This window comes from Diceros bicornis, chromosome 7, assembly GCF_020826845.1.
Source record: "Diceros bicornis minor isolate mBicDic1 chromosome 7, mDicBic1.mat.cur, whole genome shotgun sequence".
Classification (NCBI taxonomy): domain Eukaryota; kingdom Metazoa; phylum Chordata; class Mammalia; order Perissodactyla; family Rhinocerotidae; genus Diceros; species Diceros bicornis.
Window position 1 is genome coordinate 10,397,697 of NC_080746.1, and position 21,135 is coordinate 10,418,831.

General features: G+C 42.1%; 2 protein-coding genes across 2 annotated transcripts; one reads left to right on the forward strand and one right to left on the reverse strand.

Annotated features, from left to right (window-relative positions):
* Nucleotides 1-4,703: 4,703 nt before the first annotated feature.
* LOC131408282 (protein PIP-1-like) lies at nucleotides 4,704-6,822 on the reverse strand. The gene is made up of 3 exons (XM_058544873.1): nucleotides 6,762-6,822; nucleotides 5,934-6,047; nucleotides 4,704-5,400 (listed from the first exon to the last, which is right to left on the reverse strand). The coding sequence occupies exons 1-3, from the start codon at nucleotides 6,820-6,822 to the stop codon at nucleotides 5,276-5,278; spliced, it is 300 nt and encodes a 99-aa protein (XP_058400856.1). The 3' UTR covers nucleotides 4,704-5,275.
* Nucleotides 6,823-11,086: 4,264 nt separating this feature from the next.
* LOC131408162 (acrosomal protein SP-10-like) lies at nucleotides 11,087-19,726 on the forward strand. Its single transcript, XM_058544717.1, has 6 exons — nucleotides 11,087-11,254; nucleotides 14,672-14,744; nucleotides 16,869-17,162; nucleotides 17,208-17,399; nucleotides 18,755-18,874; nucleotides 19,602-19,726. Exons 1-6 carry the CDS (start codon nucleotides 11,087-11,089, stop codon nucleotides 19,724-19,726), a joined length of 972 nt encoding a protein of 323 aa, XP_058400700.1.
* The last annotated feature ends 1,409 nt before the right edge of the window (nucleotides 19,727-21,135 follow it).

Genomic DNA, 21,135 nt, shown 5'->3' on the forward strand with positions numbered 1-21,135 from the left:
CTTGGAAGGACTGGCTTCAGAGAAACAAAAGGGTCGCTCCCGAAAAGCCTCTGGGCAATCTGACTTCCAGGCTTCAAGAGCTGCTGAGGGCTGGCCATCGGTGATCACAACATCCCCGAAGGCATTCTCCTTCTCCTGCAAAACAAGCTGACCAGTCCTTTGGCAAATAAGCTCATAAACCCTTGAGACCCCTGAGTCACCCCTCAAGTTACACAGGAAAAACAGCAAATTGGTTTAATATCTACAGTAATCCTCAGGTACCCGGCTTCACAAGGTTCAAGACAGTGAAGTAGTTTCTCTGAAAAGGCAGCTCTGACTCCATTTAAAATGGCTCTATTATAGTAAATTTTGACAAATTCCAAGTTAAGGACAAATTGATTAAATGGGTAGTAGTGGTAGAATATGAGTAGACACACAAACTGGCTCACCTATGGCAGAGCACAAAGGAAAGAGGTGGCTTCCATAAAAGCAGATTAAAGCATAAAAGCATAAGAGTTCATTAGCTAACTTTATAACAAGTATTAAAAACCAAGTGAGAACTTGAGTGTCAGTTTGAAATAAACGAGGGATTCAGACCTAAGATTATTTTGCACTTAGTTGCAACCTCTATTCCAGAGATGATTACCCAGTGCTAATGAGAAAGAATTGGGGCGTGGTAGGAGACCAGATGGAGCCCCACCCTCCACCCCACCTCCCACATCTATCCCACAGCCTTGCAGACTTGCAAGACCTGATCAGCAGCTGCTAGGAGAAAGGCACACAGCCTCACTTGCTTCCCTTGACCCTTTTTTCCTCTGAAGCAAATGTCTTAAATTGCTGGGGAGGTGCAGAAAATCCTATTGACCCCAGGTCACAGGCAAAGTCCTATTGTGGGTAAGATAAGGATAGAAAAAACAAAAAATCTTTACTTCTATGAAAGGGGCAAAAACTATCACCCAAGACTAAACACAGAATAAGGCAGAAAGACACAGAAAGGAGGGGCAAGAGTACTGAAAAAATCATGGTCCTGAGGCCCAGGCATACAGACACAGCCTAAGATTCCAGTTGAACCAGGTAACAGAGAGTCCCTCTGTTGCAACCACAAGTTTAGTAGCAGCGTTATAATGCTGAGAGAGGAGTGAAAGGGAGCAGAATATACGATCCCCAAATATACCTCTTATGAGGATTATTTTAGGCTGGTTATTTTTAAGAAACAGCAGACACAGGAGAAGCTCTGAGAACTGAGTAAAAGTTACCCTTTTGTAAGAGACATTTACATTTTTAAAGGAAATCTCCATTTGGAAGGATGTCTCCCTCTCTGCACCAAGAAGAGGAGGATGACTAAATCCCTAGAAATTCTTATCAAAGGAGAAGGCAGTGACTTAAATCTGCATAACAATCTTACCCTTGCTTACTGTGCTTTTCCTGGGTCACCTCCCATAACTGGCTCCCCCCTCCCCAACATCTTCTTTTGTCTTTAGCTGGAGATGGTATTTTAAGGTGGTGGCTTGGGCCATTTGCGAGAGTTACCCAGTTTTCCTTGGTCTCTCCCATGTATACAGAAGGTATGTATGTTATTAAACTTTTGTTTGTTTTTCTCCTTTAATCTGTCTTTTATTACAGGAGGGGTCTCTCAGCCAAGAACCTGGGAGGTAGAGGGAAAATTATTTTTCCTCTCTCACAGCAGCATAAGCTTGGAGAGAGTCCTCTTCTGTCATGAAGGAGTGCAGGGATATGTAAAAGCTGAGTGGGGAGGAACACAAAGAAAAACCCCACAGCATCCCGGACACCATCCTAAGCACAAGAAAACAGCAGCCCGTCACTAGAGGAATTTGAAGCCTGTGGCACGTGGACACTAATGATAGCAACAATAAAAAGTAACCTGTCATGATTCTTGACTAGATTGACTCAACCCCTCCTACTAACAGCCTGACACAAAAAGAGGCACATTCATTTCCAGGCATCAATATTATTTATCTCATTTTCTACTCTTCTACCCACAATGCTACGCATTTGATAAAGAAATTACAAAGACAAAAATGCAAAAGAAAACAATCCATTGTCAAGAAATAAAGTAATCATCAAAACTAAACTGAGCGATAGCCCAGATGTGGAAACTATTAACAAGGGACAGTAAAATAACTTTAATTAATATATAAAAGATTGAGTGGAAAAGTTAGACAACATGCATGAACAAATGAAGAATTTGAAAGGAGAAATGAAATCTCTAAGAAACAGTCAAATGGAGACGCTGGAAATAAAAAAACAAAATATCAGAGCTAAAGAATTTCTGTGATGGGCTCGTCAGTAGACTCACTACAGCTGAGGAAAGAATCAGTGAACTCAAAGACTGGGCAATAGAAATTATTCAACTGAAACATGAAGAGACATAATAGTAGTAGTAGTAGTAGTAGTAGTAGTAGTAGTAGTAATGATAATAATAATAATAAACCAGCCCACATTATCCAAGAGCTGTAGGATAGTACCAAACATTCTAACATATGTTATTATTCTCCCAGAAAGAGAAGAAATAGAAAATGGGACAGAATATATACTTAAAGACATAATAGCTAACATTTTCCAAAAATAGTAAAAAACATCAAAACACAGATCCATGAAGCTGAAAGAATCTCAAACAAGATGAATACTGAAAACACCTCCACCACCACCATCAAACTACTTAAAACCAAAGATAAAGAGAAAACCTCTAGGACATCAAGAGAAAAAAGCACTTCACGTATTTCAAGGTAAACTGTGATAAATTAAAGACGTATACCATAAGCCTTATGACAACCACTAAAAATATTTTAGAAAAGTATAACTAATAAGCCAATAATGGAAATAAAATGAAATCATAAAAAATACACAGTCCAAAATAAGGCACAAAAAATGCCTAAATTATTCTGTAGGAAAATAGCAAACAACCAGCAAGATGGTAACTTATAATCTAACCAATAACTACATTAAATATAAATAGTATAACACTCTTCAATTAAAAGCGGAGAAAATCAACTCACATTAAAAACCAAGACCAAATATATGCTCTGCTCAAAATACAAACGCACAAAGATATAGGTAGGCTAAAAGTAAAAGGATGGAAGAAGATATATACGCAAACACTAACCCAAAGAAAGCTGGAGTGGCTATATTATTATCAGATAAAGCAGATTTTAGGAAAATGAATATTACCACGGACAAACAGGAACATTAGTTAACTGTTTAAAAAGTCAATCCACCAAGAAGACTTAATAATCCTAAATGTTTTCTGCACTAACAACAGAATTTCAAAAAGCACAAAGCGAAAGCCAATAGAATTGAAAGAAGAAATAGACAGATTCATAATAATAGTTACAGATTTTGAAACTCATCTCTCAGTAATTGATAGAACAAGTGGACAGAAAATCACTAGATGGAATATCTGAATACACAACCAACCAATTAGTCTTAATTGACGTTTGTAGAATATACAACAGTAGCAGAATATATATTTCTTTCAGGCACACATGGAATATTCACAAAGACAGACCACACTGTGGGCCATAAAACTTCAACAAATTTAAAATAAATTAAATCATACAAAGTATGTCTCCTGACTATATGAAATTAAACTGGTAATCAATAAAAGAAAGACAACTGGAAAAACCTCCAAATTTTGGAAATTAAATAACACATTTAAAGGTAAAAGGAGGAAATAAAAGGTAAAAACTAGAGAATATTTTGAATTAAATGAAAATTAAAACATAATATATCAAAATTTGTGCGGCATAGCTAAACCAATTCTTAGAGGACACATATAAAATTAATCCCAGTCAAAATATCATCAAGCACTTTTTTTAGAAATCGTTAAGCTGATTTGAAAATCTTCATGGGAATGCAAAGAACCCAGAATATTTAAAACAACTTTGAGAAAGAACAAAGTTGAAAGATTCACACTACCTAATTTCAAGATTTACTACAAATCTACTGTAATCAAGGCAGTATGGTATTAGCATAAGGATAGTCATATAGGTCAATGGAAGTAAAGGGGGAGTCCTGAAATAGACCTACACCAAAATGGTCAATTGATCTCAGACAAAGTTGCCAAGGTAATTCAAAGGAGAAAGGATAGTCTTTCCAAGAAATGGTGCTAGAACAACTGGACACTCATATGCATAAAAAAAAAAAAAAGACCATAGACCCACACATAATTAACCATAGTTGAAGGAACTGTATAGCTAAAAAGATGAATCTTACTGTATGTTAATGATGACTTAATAAACCTGATTTTTCAAAAATTGAAAATAATCTAAATAACTGTACAGAACTTGTTAAATAAATTTTGTAGGTCATATAATGCACTAAAACGCAACCAACAAGGGATGGTAACAGAGAAGTACAGTTGGAAAGATAAACATGATACATTACATAATAAGCAGGTTATAATCTTTTAATATATGTAAATGTATATATATTTATATCTATATACACACATACATACACATCATGACCTGCTTCTGCTTTTAACAGCCTGGAAATATAGACCTGAAAATGTAAATAAGGTATGTCTCTGCATGATAGGATGGGATTGCTAGTGATGTCTACTTTTGCCAGTATTTTAACTTTTTCTAAATTGAATATGTATTTTACTCATATAATTAAAACATAAAAATAAAAATTCCAGACAACACAAACATAAAAAATTACAGGATTTATTAGGAAAAAAGCTAAACAGCAGAAAAGGAGAAAGACTGAGGAAGAGTGCACATGTGTGTGTGCATGTGCACATGTGTGTGTAAAATGAAGGGGGTGGTGAAGGAGTCCCTTCCAGCCTTAAGTTCTATGAATAAGAGGGAGGCAAGATACTGGAGCCATCGTGACCCTGGTCAGCCTGGCAGAAAGGGAGCCATTATACTGAAGGCACATTGAGGGCAGGGATCAGGTGTATCTTATTCGGTGTTATATAATCAGCATCTAATTACAGGGCTTAGCCGTCAGAAAATATTTGTTGAAGAAAGGAAGGAAGAGAAGGAGGAGGGAAGGAGAGCCTGTGATGTGCCAGACAATAATGGGAGAAGGGAGGGAGAGATGGAAGTATGGAAAGAGAAGAGGAAGGAGACCAGAATCTGAGGAAGAGAGAGGGAAGGAGAAAGCATCTATCTGGTGGGCTAAACTGTTGAAACAGCAACACCTGTAGCTGAGCAGGAGCAGGTTTCAGGGTTTGGACAGTGCTGGGGAAAATGAACTGGTCCTTTGAGGCTACAGGAGTATAGAAAAGGGCTAAATAAACAATTGAACAGAGCAAGGAAGGGCCAAGTCTCTAAAACCTGTTACAGAAAGATGTGTCACTGCAGCATACAAAATCCACTCGAGCATTTTGTTTGAAAAAAGACATGGAGAGGCACAGGTCCCCACAGCCCTGGTATCCATACAGGAGTCTGTCACCTGGAGAGGAAGAAAGACAAGAAATTTGTGGCCTCCAACTTCAAGTGCTTGCCACATAAGAGGTAAGCAATAAATATTTGTTGAGAGAATGAGTGATTCAACAAATGAGGAGAAACAGCACATTGTCCTGAGGAGTCAGACTGCCGGGTAGGGAGGGACATCAGCCACCCTGTGATGATTGAGATAGGCCCCTAGTGGGCCATCCTCCAAGGCCTCCAGTTCCCCAAAGTGCTACCACAAACAAGCTCCAGTGGAATTGTTATAGTCCAATTCCTGTCGTCCCTGAGTATGTATGGGGACTACCCAAGGACCCAGGGACCCTTCAACAAGCATTTCTTTCCTGATAGGTCTATGGGTCCAGTCAAGCACCAGTGGCAATCCAGCACCAGATCTAGAGGACACTTTCCCAACGTTTTAAGGAAAAAAAAAAACCCTCCCACACTCTCTGCTTCTGCCTCCTGGGCTCCTGAGCGAGCCAGCTCCCTCAAGATCAGGCAAAGGTCACCCCAGGAGACTTCTCAGATCCCACCTACCTTCATAGACCTTCCTCAGAAAGCACTGCTGGCTGCCTTCAGTCTGGCAGAAGCTTTCTCCACTCTCGCAAACCCCATTGGCATTGACCCTATCACACTGGAAACATTGTAGAGCTGGAAAGTAAAAACCAGCATAATTAGGCTCTTCTGGCATAGCCTCCCCGCTGGTCAGGAGAGGGAGCCCACCCTCCAGCCCAGACTCAGCCTGGACAATGACAAGTTCCCACTGCACTGAAAGCAGGTGATTTCTCATGCTGGGCTTAAACCTGGGAGGAGGGCTGCGTGCCTTGGGTCACTGGGTCTGTGCCCAAGTACACACAGGATCCCCCTGGACTCCCAAGGATGGACTGTTCTGCTGGAGGAAGAAGGTCAAGGGCTACACTGCAGCTCCGCCGGACCCCACTCATGGACCGTGATCACTCTTCCCAGTCCTTTCGGTAGCAGCCCACAGACAACGAACCTTCTTTGCTCCCTTTCAACTCAAATTCAGGGCTCTCAGCAAGAAAGCTCGAGGAATTGGGGAGTATCAGGGACTAGAACTGAGGTGGGAGGAAGATGGAGGCTGAAGCAAAATGGGGGAGGGAGGAGGAAGAAAGGGAAGAGGAACAGAGTGGGGCCAAAAATGGAGGAAGCAAACCGAGAGAGGAGGCAGAGAGGGAGGAAAAAGAATGGAGTGAGGATGAAGGCTGTGATCACCTCTAAGGTTAAAGTTAGTTCCTTGTGCCTTGCTCCTCGACTCCCCACGGCCCATCAATCCACAGCCCCATGTGGGTCTGCTCACCTAGACCCAGTCCCCAGGGTCCTGCCAGATGTCCCACAGGGGCTCACCGTGCAGGAAGCCCAACATCATGGAGAGGCCTAGCAGCAGCAGTAGGAGGTGCGTACCCATCTCAGACCCAGGACCAGAAAATAGCCAAAGGCAGAGCTGCAGGCCCTGAGCCCTTGAGACTCCGGCTTTATAACCCAGGCTGGGAGGGGCAACCAATGGGAGCTGAGGCAAGGGCTGCACATCCACAGGAGGCAGAGTGGACAGAGAGCCTGATAGTAGACCGGCGTGCCTGCCGGCCTCGCACGCTCTGCTTGCCTCTGCTGGTCTGACCGAGGGAGACACGTTCTTTCATGGCTTCTTTTGGTCTCATTTTTCCTAGCTTTAAATGGAGAATCACATCTGCCTTACTCAGCCAGAGGATTTGTGAGATTCCAGTAAGCTAATGAACCTGGAGAGGTGGGGCAACCTAGCCATGATCTTCCATACATAAGGGGACTACTTTCCTGAATATGGTGTGAATCCAGTTCTTGAAATCTTCTGATTTCATGGAAATGGATATGTGCCTAGACTGTTGCTAAATAAAGCACTAAACCCAAAATAGCAGATTTGGGTTTATCTTCCAGGCAGACTGCATTCCAGACTAGATAGAGATTTTTTACTTGTTGATACGCTTGATGAATGTAATCTAAAAACACTGATCTGGAGAAAAAGCTTTGTAGCTTTGGCATCTGGCTTATGCAGCCCGAGGCACACCCCAGAACCTGGGTCCACCCTTTCCCAAACACCAGACTTCAAGAATGAACATATCCCATCTCCTTCTGCATTAACTTTCTCTCCCAGCTTAAGAACAGGAAACTCACTGAAATGAAAGTTTACTCTTTAGGGGTATAATTATTCCCCAGCCCAGCTCTGAAATCTAAGGAGGTTGTGTCACCTACCCCATTCCAAAACGACATATGACATGGATTGAGAGCTTGCTATATGCCAGAGATGGTGCTAAATACTGGAACAATATGATTCCATTTGATTTTCATACAACAGCCTATATGGTAGTTATTAATATCTCCGTTTTATTGATGAGAAAATTAAAAGGAAGCAATTGGTAGCAGGAGACAAAGAGGATAACTGGCAGATTCAAACCCAGATCTGCAGACTCCATTGACCCTGTCACTCTGCCAAGGAAACCCAAGTCATGGTGAGTCCCAAGAGCCTCCAATTAGTGTCTGAGGACAAGAGGATGGGCTTCCTGCCAGAGATGGCTCTTTTAGACACAGAAGGGCCCTAGCACCAGCTCCACATTATGAACAAGAATGGACATATCTCAGCAGTAATAATTTTCTATAATCTACTAAGAATAAGGTTTGTACTAAATGGTTCTTCTGGGACTCCCATTTAGTCCTAAGCCTAGAATGCTTTGGAGGGGGAGAGGGAGTGGGCCCTGCTGCTTAGCCCAACCCTCGGGGATTCTTTTCTCTCTACTCTTGGAGCTTCTCCCTGATCCTCTTTCTGGAGGGCCTAGTTGTCCAAGCTGCCCGAGACCAGGGACTGCCCCTCACTCCCTCCACTGCAGTCCTTCCTGCAGTGGAAAAGACAGACAAGACCCATTTTAGCCCGTGGGGTGCTGAGGGACTCAATATTGTGCATCGTGCATGAGCTGGGGGTGGGGGCAGATAACATCAGAATCTTAGGGTGGGAGAGCATGTGTCATTTTAATAAATATATTAATATAGTTAATATAATACCCTTGAAAAAAAGAAAATAAAACTTAATTGCTTTCTTAGTACAGTCTACACAAAGCTTGACTAAATCATCTCAGCCCATGGAGGCATCAGAAAGCAGTCAACCCCCTGCTCAGCCACCGTCAAGGTTAAAGGGTATAGTTTTACACCCTAAGATTTTATATGTTTACCAAAACATAGTATGCATTTTTTAAAGATTAAGCAACCCTGCTCTGATGCTATCAGTGCGTGGTGAGAAAGAAGCGGTAAAGGCAGGAATTCAGTTATTCCCAGGCTGATGCAGGGGTCAGCCCAGACACTGCAAGAGAGATTCATTAAGGAATAAGCATGTCATTTAGCTCTGATCCCAGCAGACAGCGTCTCCCCAGATCCTCCCCGCCATGTGGCCTGCAGTCCTGGGAATAACTCCAGCACCCCCATCCCCAACCAAGATTCCTTGCTGATGCCCCTGAAATCCTGCTTCGCATCTTCCATCTTTTCTGAGTGCAGGGGACCAAATAACTTGGGATCCTCTGAGCCAACACTGTGTTGCCCATAAAACTTCTCCACAATCCTCTTCTCTGTTATATGACATAAACATAAGAACTTTGTGTACTGAGATAACTTAATGAGATATTTAGTTTGTGTGCTGTTTGCTAATTCTCCTCCCTGCCCTCAATTACAAGAAGGTAGCCTGGTTCCCTGGCAGAGTCTCCAGGAGTGAAAGGAGGCATGGCTGCAGATGCACCCAGTGAAGGCAGAGTCCTGGGCATCTCAGGAAACATTCCAGGGTGAGACCTAAGCTTGGCATGAAGGTGGCAGAACTCCAGGACTTTAGAGGAGTGTAGGCCCTTATATGAAGGTTACAGATAACCTTTATCAGTAACCAGTGGGTACAAAAGACTGGATACACTGGTCCCAACCATTAGTGCAAATTATCATTCCTCATCTGGCTTCAACCACAGTGGAATCCCTGGCTGTTAGTTTTAAAACTACTTATCAGTTGTCCTGTCAGATAGGAATTCCTATTCTGAATAAGTTTGCAAGCTTTCAGTGTGGGTCATCAGTGAGAAGTTGGTCATCAACTTTCCCAGGTGACAAGTACGTGGGTTTAGCCCATTGGTATGCTGGTAAATGTTTAACAACCAGCTTGTGGGGTGAGGGAGGGTAGGCAGAGTGCTGATTTGTAGCATTTGTATATTTCTGTGGCGTAAACGGCAATTTCGAGCTACCATCCTGACATCACTGAATAGAGAGTGGAGAAGAGATGTGCACTCCATTATATGTATTTCCAACATACAGATACAAGAGACCTAAGTAACCTTTGAGAGTGCAGACAATAGTAAAACATAGTAAAATAATTAATAAGTGGTGAGGTTTTGAGTATTTATTATCTTTGTTTCTAATACAATTTGTCAGTTTATATGTTAATTTTTAATAATATTCGTGTTCAACAACCAGGTTGTAAAACTCTGAAACTTTAACAATCAGCTCTCATAAACCAGTTCAAGTGAGCTCTCAGCATACCACTAGTTGAGTCACAGTTACGAAAAGTTGGTCAGGTGAAAGGTAGAAATTGCTCTATCCCTTTACTCACACAATTCCCAGTGATATCACCCATCCTATCCCTGACTGATTTGCTTTATCACAGAAGGGGCAAATCTATATGGACAGGCAAGCAGAAGATTTCCCACCTTTCAACAGGCCTCTCTTTTTCAGGTTCGTGGAGTCTGACAGTGGAGATGTAGTTTCTCAAAAGGACTGTGCAGATGTTTCTAACCAGCTGTTTGCATGCTATGCTATTGCAGGGATGTAGGGGTATGGAAGATGAAGCTGGAGAAGCCCTGTGACCTTGGAGATCTTTATTTGGAGTTTCTGCAGAAGATTAAGAGGCACTTTATTGCTCAGAATTTTAGTTTTAGAAGTCAGTTTTGGCATCAGAAAAAAGGAAGGTTCTGATAAGGACAACAGAGAGCAAGACAAAGGTGTTCCAGTGGTCCAGGGGAAAGAAGATGAGAGCCTGAACTTGGGTTACGTTAGCAGGAATAGAGAGGACCTGATAAATTGAAGAACTACTTAGAGGTAAAACTGGTATGTGTGAGGTGAGGGCAAAGAAGAAGTCAATCACTGAGCTAAAGGTCCCAGGAACAGAGTTGGGGTGCAAATGGTGAATTCAGTATTACAAGTGTTGAGTTTGAGATATTCTAGGATATCTAGATAGAAATGTCCAGCTGGTGGGGCCAGTCTGGTGGTGCAGCAGTTAAGTGCTCATGGTTCGCTTTGGCAGCCCGGGGTTCACAGGTTTGGATCCCAGGTGCGCACTGACTCACCGCTTGTCAAGCCATGCTGTGGCGGCGTCCCGTATAAAGTGGAGGAAGCTGGGCACGGATGTGAGCCCAGGGCCAGTCTTCCTCAGCAAAAAGAGGAGGATTGGCATGGATGTTAGCTCAGGGCTGATCTTCCTCACAAAAAAGAAAAGAAGAAAAAGAAGAAAGAAACGTCCAGCTGGTAGTTGGATATATGAGTCTGAACTAAAAAGAAAGGGATCTGTGGGCCAGATTGGTAGATTTGGGGAGTCTTCAGTTTGTAGGGGGTGAATTGACACGGATAAGACTTCCCAGGGAGTATGTGAAGAGTTAGGAATTAATTATCCTCAGGAAGATGAGATGGAGAAGTACAATTTCAGGAAAAGTGGGGAGGAGAACCATGAAATTGCAGAAAGCATCGCATATTCAGAGGATGATTATAAGTTGCATATGGAACTGCCGTGGGATGGAGCTTGGGATGAAGATGGAAGAAGGGAAAAGGAGGAGCAGAAAGATGAGACTGAGGAAGTAAATGTGGGGGCAGATTTCAAAAGGTCTCAATGCCTTTCATTAGCAGTAACACGGCACAGATGAAGCAGCATGCCTTACAATTTTACTGCACTGCCCTCCAATTTTTGGGGAGCTTCAGAATGGTTACCACAGCTATGACCCTTTCCTAGGTTTCTTAACATAGATCACATAGACTCTCCACTCTGGCCACCGTGAATTGCATAAAAGCCCTATGAGGTAGCCTGACATTAGAATTTTGTGCAAAAATGGTGATAGTGAGAGGATAAACCACTGAGATTCTCTCTTGAAAACTGAATGTGAGGAGAGTCAACAGTGCATATTAGGGCCAAAAAGTAGACAAAGTCACGCGTCAGGAGAGGTCAGGGGTAAGCATAAGCTGCGAAGAAACGGAAGTCATGAGTAAGCAGAAGTAATGAACATTCAGAAACTATAAGTAAGCAAAAGTTATGAATCAGTAGGAGTTATAAATAAGCAGAAGTCACAAATTAGAATAGAGAAAAGTGAGTTTAGAACAAAAGCAGCAGGAACATAGGCAGGAAGAGTAGAAGAAACTAAGGCCTATAAGGTAACTATTACTAGAACTGCTGTATCTCCAGAACCACCTTTCAAGTCACGGATTATCTTCAGGTCTCCATGAGGCCCAGGCTGGGTGGTGTGTATTCCTACATGTACATCTATGTAATTCCCTGTTACTTAAGATAAACTGACTGAGGCAGTGTCTCTCATCTCTTTTGTGTTCTTTTCTGTTACTCTCTCTTGGACTTCTCAGCTTGCTCATCCTGCATTTGGCCCCAAATAGTGGTCTCAGCACACAAGTCTAAATGACCTTAACTCAGTTCTCCATAGCTAATTGTTTCTATTTTTCTGTGTTCCAACTGCAAATTCCTAGGAGAAGACCCTGTTTGGCTCTGCTCATCTTTTTGAACCAGGCCACAAACATTACAGGGGCTGAGCTGGCTGATTCTTTGATTCATTTAGGGACTTTAGAAACTGGAACACCAGCTCATTTAGAAGAGATTGGCAGAGGAAGGAGACAGGGACTGAAACATCTCTGGATGTCTCAGCTCCAGAACTCTTCCAGTTCTGTGGTGAATTCTCCATCACCACGTGTTTTCTTATCTGGTGTGCTCAAATACACACAGGTTTGGCTTTGAAGTGTCAGACTGCTGGACACAGGGAGAAGATTTCCAAAGTAGACCCCCGGGAAAGCCAGCTTGGGTGGGATTCTGATACAGTCCTTTAAAGCCAACCTTAAGAAAAGAGGGAGGAAAAAGTTGAAGAATTAGGTCTAAGGAGAGAATATTCAGGCTTTAAGTTCCTGTCTTTCAGTACCGTGACTCCTGAGGAGGGGTGAGGCAGGGATATACCAGAAAGTTTTGATAACTGCAAAGAGGAGTGCCACCAAACTTTAAACAACTGGTGGGGAGTAGAAATAGCACCACTTCCTTTCCACTAATTTCTACTTCTTCTATAAACAAAAGTCTGACTCAATGTGATCCCAGAGCTATTTCCCCAAACTCACTCCACATGAAAGAAAGGAACTATTGACAGTATGCTCTTTCATGTCTTTCTCTACTCCAGAGGAACCTAGCCTCAAATCTAGAAATCCTAGTTTTGTCCTCCAACTCAAGCCAAGTAGGGTAGGCCTCCCTCTGCAATTTTTGACCCCTAGTGAAATCTCCATAGATTTTTCTCCATGAGGCAAAAAAAGGGCTCAGAAAAGACAATTCATTTGTTCATTCATTCATTCAGGACACATCTATTAAGTACCTATTATGTGGCAAAGCCACTGGTGATCTAGTAGTTAAGATTTGGTGCTCTCACCGCTGTGGCGCAGGTTCATTTCCCGGATAGAAAACCACACTACCTGTCTGTTAGTTGTCATACTGTGGCAGCTGCATGTTGCTGTGATGCTGAAAGCTATGCCATCAGCATTTCAAATACCGGCAGGGTCATCCACGGTGGACAGGTTTCAGTGGAGCTTCCAGACTAAGACAGACTAGGAAGAAGGACCTGGCCACCCACTTTCGGAAAAACCAGCCATGAAAACCCTGTGAATAGCAGCGGAGCATTGTCTGCTATAGCGCTGAAAGATGAGAGGATGGTGGAAAAAGATCAGGCTGAGTTCTTCTCTGCTGTACACAGGATTGCCAGGAGTTGGAACGGACTGGACAGCACCAAGAACAACAAATTTTGTGGCAAACTGCTATAGGTACTGGGGATACAACAGTGATCAAGACAGACAAGGACCCTTATTTCAAGAAGCTTAGAGTCCAATGGGGGAGACAAATATTAAACAAATAATTATGAGTGATATATACATCTATTCTAGATCCAGCATTTAGTGGTACATGTAACAAAGTGGTCCAAGAGAGGTGGGCAGGGGAGAAGTAGGAGATAAGGGCTAGAAGATCTCTGCCACTCAATCCCCCAAAAGTTCTAGCTTTATACCAAGTGGATGCCTCACCACATCCATCTTCTCAACTTGGTTACCTCCATGTTAGAAGTTTCTGCTCAAGGCACAGCTTTCAACTATCCCTTGTTGATCACTTTTCTGTGCCCATATCGCGTAAATTCTCCTTAGTTATCCATTTGAATTTGCCATCTCTTTCCTGCCAAAGCCATGATTGATATAGGCCTTTATGAAAAGACCATTTACAGAAGTGGTCATGGTTAAGGAAACAAAAAGAAGGAAAATTGGGGCATCTAGGTTTTAGCAATAGTAAGAGACCATCATCATCGCTAGGCTTAAGGGAGCAGGGGAAGGAAAACATGTTACCATAGCGTGGTTGAGAGCTGGAGCCGTGGAAGAGAGGATACCCAACAGAAGCTTTGTCATGTAAAGACCCAGCCAGTGTCAGAACTGTGGCAGGGAGGGAATAGGAAAAATAAATACTTCAATTTTAATCTCTCTCGCTCTATCTCTGTGTCTATTTCCCCACTCCAGTCATCCATTGGCTAAACCCAATCTGAAGCCAAACCCAACCAGCACTTACGTGATCAAGTCAATAGAGATCAGCCTTCTGGGGTACAGGGCCAAAAAAAGGCTGATTATTTTAGAGAGCAAAACAGAAAATAACCAGCCAATCACACCTCACTGTCAAGAACACTGTAAAAAGAGAGCAGATATCTTTTAAAATTTATTACAAAGAGTATATGTTATTTTGGTAATAAGATTGTTTTTTCTAAGATAGGGCGGAGAGCCCCAACACGCCACCTTACTCATGGCAAATTAGACTTCACTGATACAATTTGCCAACCTGCCTAACAGCCTACATAAGAACCTCAGAGCACAACCCATTGTGAGGTAACATGGGTTGTTTCTGAGGTTCTAGAAGTCCCAGAAGCTGTGACTCAGCATTGGGAGCTTCTGCTCACAGTTTTTCTTCACGGCTCTTGGGTGCCCCACACCAGGGGCCCCTCTTTCCCAAAATCCAGATGAAGTTTCTCTTACTAATCAGTCTTTATCTGCTTAGATCTGCCAGAGGTGAGTCTTCTACCTTGGCTTTGGGTAGATATGTAAGAGACCTCTTTAAGGTGTTTCAGCCCTTGAAGAAGGAAGACCAATATCTTAGTTACCCAAATCAATCTGACTCAGAATCAGGAATAGCTAAACAAGTTCAACTCTGAGAGCTCCTGAACCAGTTAATTCCTCCTAGTTATGGCTTTACCGTCAAAGGGGCCCACTGGTCTGGCACAGTCTCATTCCTACTTCTTTGAGCCACTCAACATTTTTACCTGATGCTCTGTGAGATGAGGAGATAGGTCTAGGTGTGCTGTGGAAGTCCAATGAATGTTTGTCCCAATGAGTGCAAGTGATCTTTCTGTAGTTAATATGGCAAGGAAAGATATAAGGAGATGGGAATGTGATGTGCCTAGAAAGCCATCTCAGAACACAGCAGGGCTATGAGCCAGAGACCTTACAAGTCTCTCCCTCATGGCTATATTCTATCCATCCAGTTGTCTCTGTCCCTCTCAGGATCCTGATTGATGCTGAGCGGTGTTCCCTCCCTCCTCCCACAGGAAAAGAGAGAGGCCATGAGCTCTCAGCTGTTGGTTAAATGACAAAGTGTTTTCTGTATTGTCGGTTCTCAAAGATCTTGTTTTTTGCCTTCTTAAACTTTCAAAAGTTGACTCAGAAACGTAGATACATAGCTGCCAGATGTGCCAGCCACATGGTGAAGCAGTGAGTCATAAACTATAAGAATGACTAAGAAATTAGTGTGCTTTTTCAAGCCCCCTTTCTATATCAGAAATATCTCTTTATTAAAACTTCTGTTAACTGTTGAAGAATCAGTCAAGCAGATAATATTTCTGTAACAACTTCTTAAAATAAAAACCTAAAAGCCTTACTAAATCTTATGTTTCCTTTATCAACATATTCTAATCCTAGTCTTTCATAAAGTCATTGACTATAATGACTGCAAGTCACCCAGAACATGTATACATATCTATTGCATGACTCTCACAGAGCAGAGTACTTTGAGGCCTTAGGCTACCTCAGCCACAAAAATCTCGTCATTCCTCTCAGCTTTTGTTGAGGATTAATAACTCAGTCATCATACTCTACTTGCCCTCCTCTAGGTTACTCAGTCTAATCAGAGTAATAATCAAATTGTCTGTTTAGTGCTACAGTCAATAAAATGAAAGTCATACTTAAGGAAAATTTGTTTGACAGTCATTGATGAGATGGATTAAAGGTAGAAGAGACTCACCAGACAAGAATGACCAGCTAAGAGTTTTGTAATTCCCAGTGTAAGGTGAGGAAGAGAGAAAACTAAAATTAATTAAGCACTTAGGCAATGGACTAGGCACTTCACAATTTCTTACTGAATACTCATGACAACTCCATGAAGTGGGTGTAAATGGTATGTCACAAGGAATCTCAATTCAGAGATATATAAGCAATGAATGTTTTCTTCTTAATAATAGATAGCAACTTTGCTTTGAGTCCCCAACCCGCAAGGATTGGGGATTGAGTGTGGGCAAGAACTTGAACTTGCCAAATAAAGGTGTCTTAATCCTTTATGATAATTTTTGTGGGTTCATTAGATATTTGTAAGCTCTAGTTTAAAATTTATCTTGTCCAAAGTTTAAAATCTTCCACCTTCAATTTTGACTAGAATTACTCAGCTATTGAAAATGACTTGCTTTCTCTCTCTGTCTTGAATCTCCATTCTTCTTGCCTTTCACCCATAGAGGAACTAGAGGGAAGGCTGGTGGTGGACTTCTGATTACATGAGTGATGATACATTGAATTCCTGATGCTAGCTTTGTCAGGGAGGCACATTAATCTCCCTTCAGGTGCTTTTGGTGCATGGGTGAGTCAGCTTCCCCACCGTGCATTTGTTAATATTATGGATCTTAAAATTCTTCCTTCAATCCCAGAGGTGGTCTCTGTGTGTTTCATTAACATCTCTGTCCTTCATGGTCTCTTGGGTACTTAGTTGACTTCCTCCAACATCTGCAATATCTTCAGGTGCCTGATCTAGGCCCACAGGAAACCTGGGAATCCCAAAACATTAGCCTTACTCTATACAAAAGTAGTCTTTACCCTGGATATTCTTTCTCTCATTTTCACCATCTCTCTTCTGTTACTTCTCCATCCCAGGAGCATCAGGTCAGCCTGATGAGCCTCCTGGCTCTATGGGTCACCAAGCTTCAGTTCGACAATTATCAGGTGAGTACTTTTCACTTGCAAACCCTTCAGATGGTGAGGCTTTATATGAGACTTCTTCAAGCGGGAACACTTTAAGTGAGCATGCTTCAGGCGACCACACTTCGATTGAACACTCTTCAAGTGAGCACGCTTCGGGTGAGCACGCTTTGGGTGAGCACGCTGCAGGTGAGCATGCTACAGGTGAGCACGCTGCAGGTGAACGTGCTTCGGGTGAACATGCTTCGGGTGAGCATGATGCAGTTGAACACGCTGCAGTTGAACATGCTTCAGGTGAACATGCTGCCAGTGAGCACGCTTCTGGTGAACAACCTTCAGGTGAACAACCTTCGGGTGAACAGCCTTCCAGTGAAAAGTCTTCAGGTGAACAGGCTTCAGCTGAACAGGCTACAGGTGAACAGACCTCAGGTGAAAAGCCAATGGGTGAACAGCCTTCAGACAGTCCAACTTCCAGCACATTTTCAGGTGAACCACATTTGGATGGGTGCTAGTCCTTGACTTCAGGTGGGAAGTAGGCAACACTTCAAAAAACCCAATTTTAGGGAAAGAGCGTAGGAGAAAGAATAGTTCACAAACAGCTCTCCCACAGACTCTCTTTACAATAATACCAGGAAGCAGGATCCAGGTTTTGTGGGATCCTGATGGCTAAACAATTTGGAGGCCCCTCCTTAAAAAAATAGCACAAATACAAAATGCCAGCAGTCCCTCCAACTTTACTCTACTTGAGAAATTATGTATACAAAAGCCCACAGCTCCCCTGGAAGGAACTCATGGAAGACTAACCTTCATGAGCTTCATACTAAATCTACCTCTCAACAAACTACATTAGAATACTTTGCAAACCCTGTGTAGAGATGTCTAGCATTGGAGCTGGTGGCTCCTTGTTTTTTTGTTTGTTTGAACATGGAAAGTAAAACATGCAGACACTTTTGTCTGTTAGATACAGAAATAAGTTCCCAGGACAACTGAAGTTCTTTAACTCTTACTAAAAAGGAATTGTTCAAGGAAGGAAAACAAGATCCAAAGTTTGATGCCTCAAGTTATTACCAGACATAAGTAATTCATATATCACCCCACTGCGTAAGTAGTGCAAAGTACTCCAAATTTTCAGATGAGAGAAGTGAGGCTAACATCACATGGCTAGAAAGGAGAAAACCTTAGATTCAAACTCAGGTCTAACTCCAAAGCCCCTATTCTTTCCACTGCTTTATGCTTCCTTAACTAGGGAATTGCCAATGGAGATAGTAAAAGAGGCAAAACGGAAGCATTTCAAAGAGAATGCCTTTGTGACAAGTTGACCTTCAATAAGCTCAATTTGAAAATGGAGAATGATGCAGACTCTCTACAGGGTTTACAACATCAGAATATTCTAACATAGCTTATTAATCAGTCAGATTTTACTCCAAGTGTTTGTGCCTTGTGGATAAGTGAGAGTATGATGGGGAGTACAAAAAGTCACGTGATAAGTTCTACTTTGCTTCTATTGAGTCAGACATGGCAGAAGGGCATTTAATTATTAATGTCTAGGAAGCCAATGGAGATATGAATTGGAGTAAAAGTTACAGTTACAGAAATTTTGGATCCATCAGCAGTGAAAATCATAAATGAAGCAGTAAGAATGAAGGAATTGCCTTTGGTGTAGAAGAGAGAATATGCTTTATCAGACAGACACAGAGCCCTCAGATCCCCAACAAGAACCAGGAAATGAAATGTGTTGTATCCAAGCTACTTGTTGCCCATCATCCCTCCCTAGATGTGTTATTCAAGGCTACACACCTGGTCCATAAGGGAATTTCACCAGGCTTATCTTAAATTTTCAGGCCCTGTTTTAAATTGCCACACATGCTCTTTTATGAATGATCAAGGAAAATGCCTTCGTGGAGAGGGAGTCTGCTCCACTCAGAACTCCCAGCAGTGCATGTTAAAGAAGATCTTTGAAGGTGTGTGGGGACTTCATGAGGCAGTCTGCCAGAGAACACATCAACCAACTCGAGTACTGATGGGGAGCAGTTAGGGCAGCAGGGGCCTGAGGAGGATCAAACTGTGATTCCCCAGAAACTTGGAGATTCAGGAGAACCTTATCTTTTCAAGAATTAAGAGTAGAATTCTAGCTACTGATAGAGAGGTAGAGAACATTTCTAGCAGGCCTAGAATGTCTTAAAAGGAGGTAGATAGACTGGCTGTCTCTTCCTGTTAAAGAAATATGTGAATTGCCCCTTGAGCCATTGAGACATTGACTGTAAACTCAGGACTGTGGCTATATATTCTTAGCACTTAGCACAATGTCCAGAACATGGTAGGCATTTAGTAAATATTGACTAAATGAATAAACTAATAAGCAATTTTCTATCAGTCTGTGTTCACAGGTTGCCAGACCTGTCTGAGTACATTCCCACATGTCTCCACCCTTACACTCACTCCTTATCCCCAAAATAAGGGATCTTGGTTACTTACATTCCATGAACCACACTGCCTGACTTCCCTTGTGGTTTGTCTGGTCCCTTTCTAAAGGGAGCAGGCAACTGATGGGGTGAAAGGGGAAGAGGGAAGAAGAATATACAAGTTGGAGGTCTTGGCGTGCCCGCATGGGGACACTGGGGACCATCGAGGAAGACTAAGGCTAGAGGAGGAAGCCTCCTCACTGTAGTCTGTCTCTGCTTCTTTCAGGTGGAAAACTCCAATTCATGGTTCAGGGGTGTGAGAATATGTGCCCATCTATGAACCTCTTCTCCCACGGAACCAGGATGCAAATTATATGCTGTCGGAATGAGTCTTTCTGCAACAAGATCTAGAAGCCTGTGCCCTTTCCTCCTTCTCTGACTCAGGCAGCAAAAATCCTCCATCACCCTACGGGGCTCAATTTATATTTAGTTTTTTCCCCAGTCAACAACTAATCACATCTGCCTCTGCCTGAGTGTCAGACAGAATGCTCAAATATCTTATCTTTCCTCTCCTATCCATGCCCTGTTACACATTCTTCTCTGTCCTCTGTCTTCCCTATTTCCCAAACCCATCTCTCATCATTCTTTTCTTTTTCAATAAATACTGCATGGTTAAAGAATATAGACTCCAGAGAGATTTCTTTTCCCATCAGCCAGTTTCAGGGTTAGCTTGAGCTTCCCTCTACTCTACACACTAAAGTGGATGCATTTTTAAACCACTCCATATTCATCAAAGTGAAGGGGTCCACCAGGTCAGAGACCACAAAGAGGAATGCAAAGTAGGTGTTAACTTTTTCTGAGCTAAACAATATTGTGAATCCTTCTTTTCTGACACCTCACTTTTCCATCCCTATAGCCACCCTACCCCCTTCTACTTATCATGGTGTCCAAAACTCACCCCTTCTTTGGCTCTCGAGAGTCTTCAGTCTTCAAGAGCCTACTGCTAACATAAGTATAACAATAAAATGACTCCTTTTCATTTATTTGCTAAATAAATATGTAGCAGATCATAATGCTTAAATCTTTTTCTCACACAGTGTTATTTGATCATCTCAGCATAGAGGGGCAAGCAGGTGAAAACACTATAACAGTCCCTTTCACTTTGTACATTTCACCTTGTATTAGTGTTATGTTCTTCAAGGTGCTTTCATATACAAGGTCTCATCTGATCCTCAGAAGAGAGCCCAGAGAGGTGGACAGGAAAGACAGCATCATCCTTATTTTATAAATAAGGAAATAATGACATAGAGATGTTTTATTCATTCATACTCCATGTTGTTCCAAACTTGCCAAGGTTATAGAGCTACAGTGAGCCAGGGCCAGATTTCAAAACCAAATCTGCATGATCTCAATCTGAGCTGCTTCTACCACACTATGAATGTTAGCCAGAATGATTCTTTCAAGACCAAAATCAATCCTCTCCTCCTACACAAGTCCATCTCCTTTCAGCCATTGCTCCTCTATACCTCTGTTTAAAAGCTCCTGAGATCAGCTGAGTGGTCTTAACAGTGTCTTTTGTAGAGCAAAAGCCTTTAATTCTGATAAAATCCTATTTATCAATTTTTTCTTTTGTGGATAGGGTTTTTGATTTCATGCCTAAGAATTATTGGAATAGTACACCAAGAAACAAATTCTACTATATGTAAAGTTTAAAAATTATATATATATATATATATATGCATTATGGACCCTCCCCACAAAACATATTGGTAACAGGCTCTTCATTGGCAATGAAGGCTGGAAGACAATGGAACTTCAAA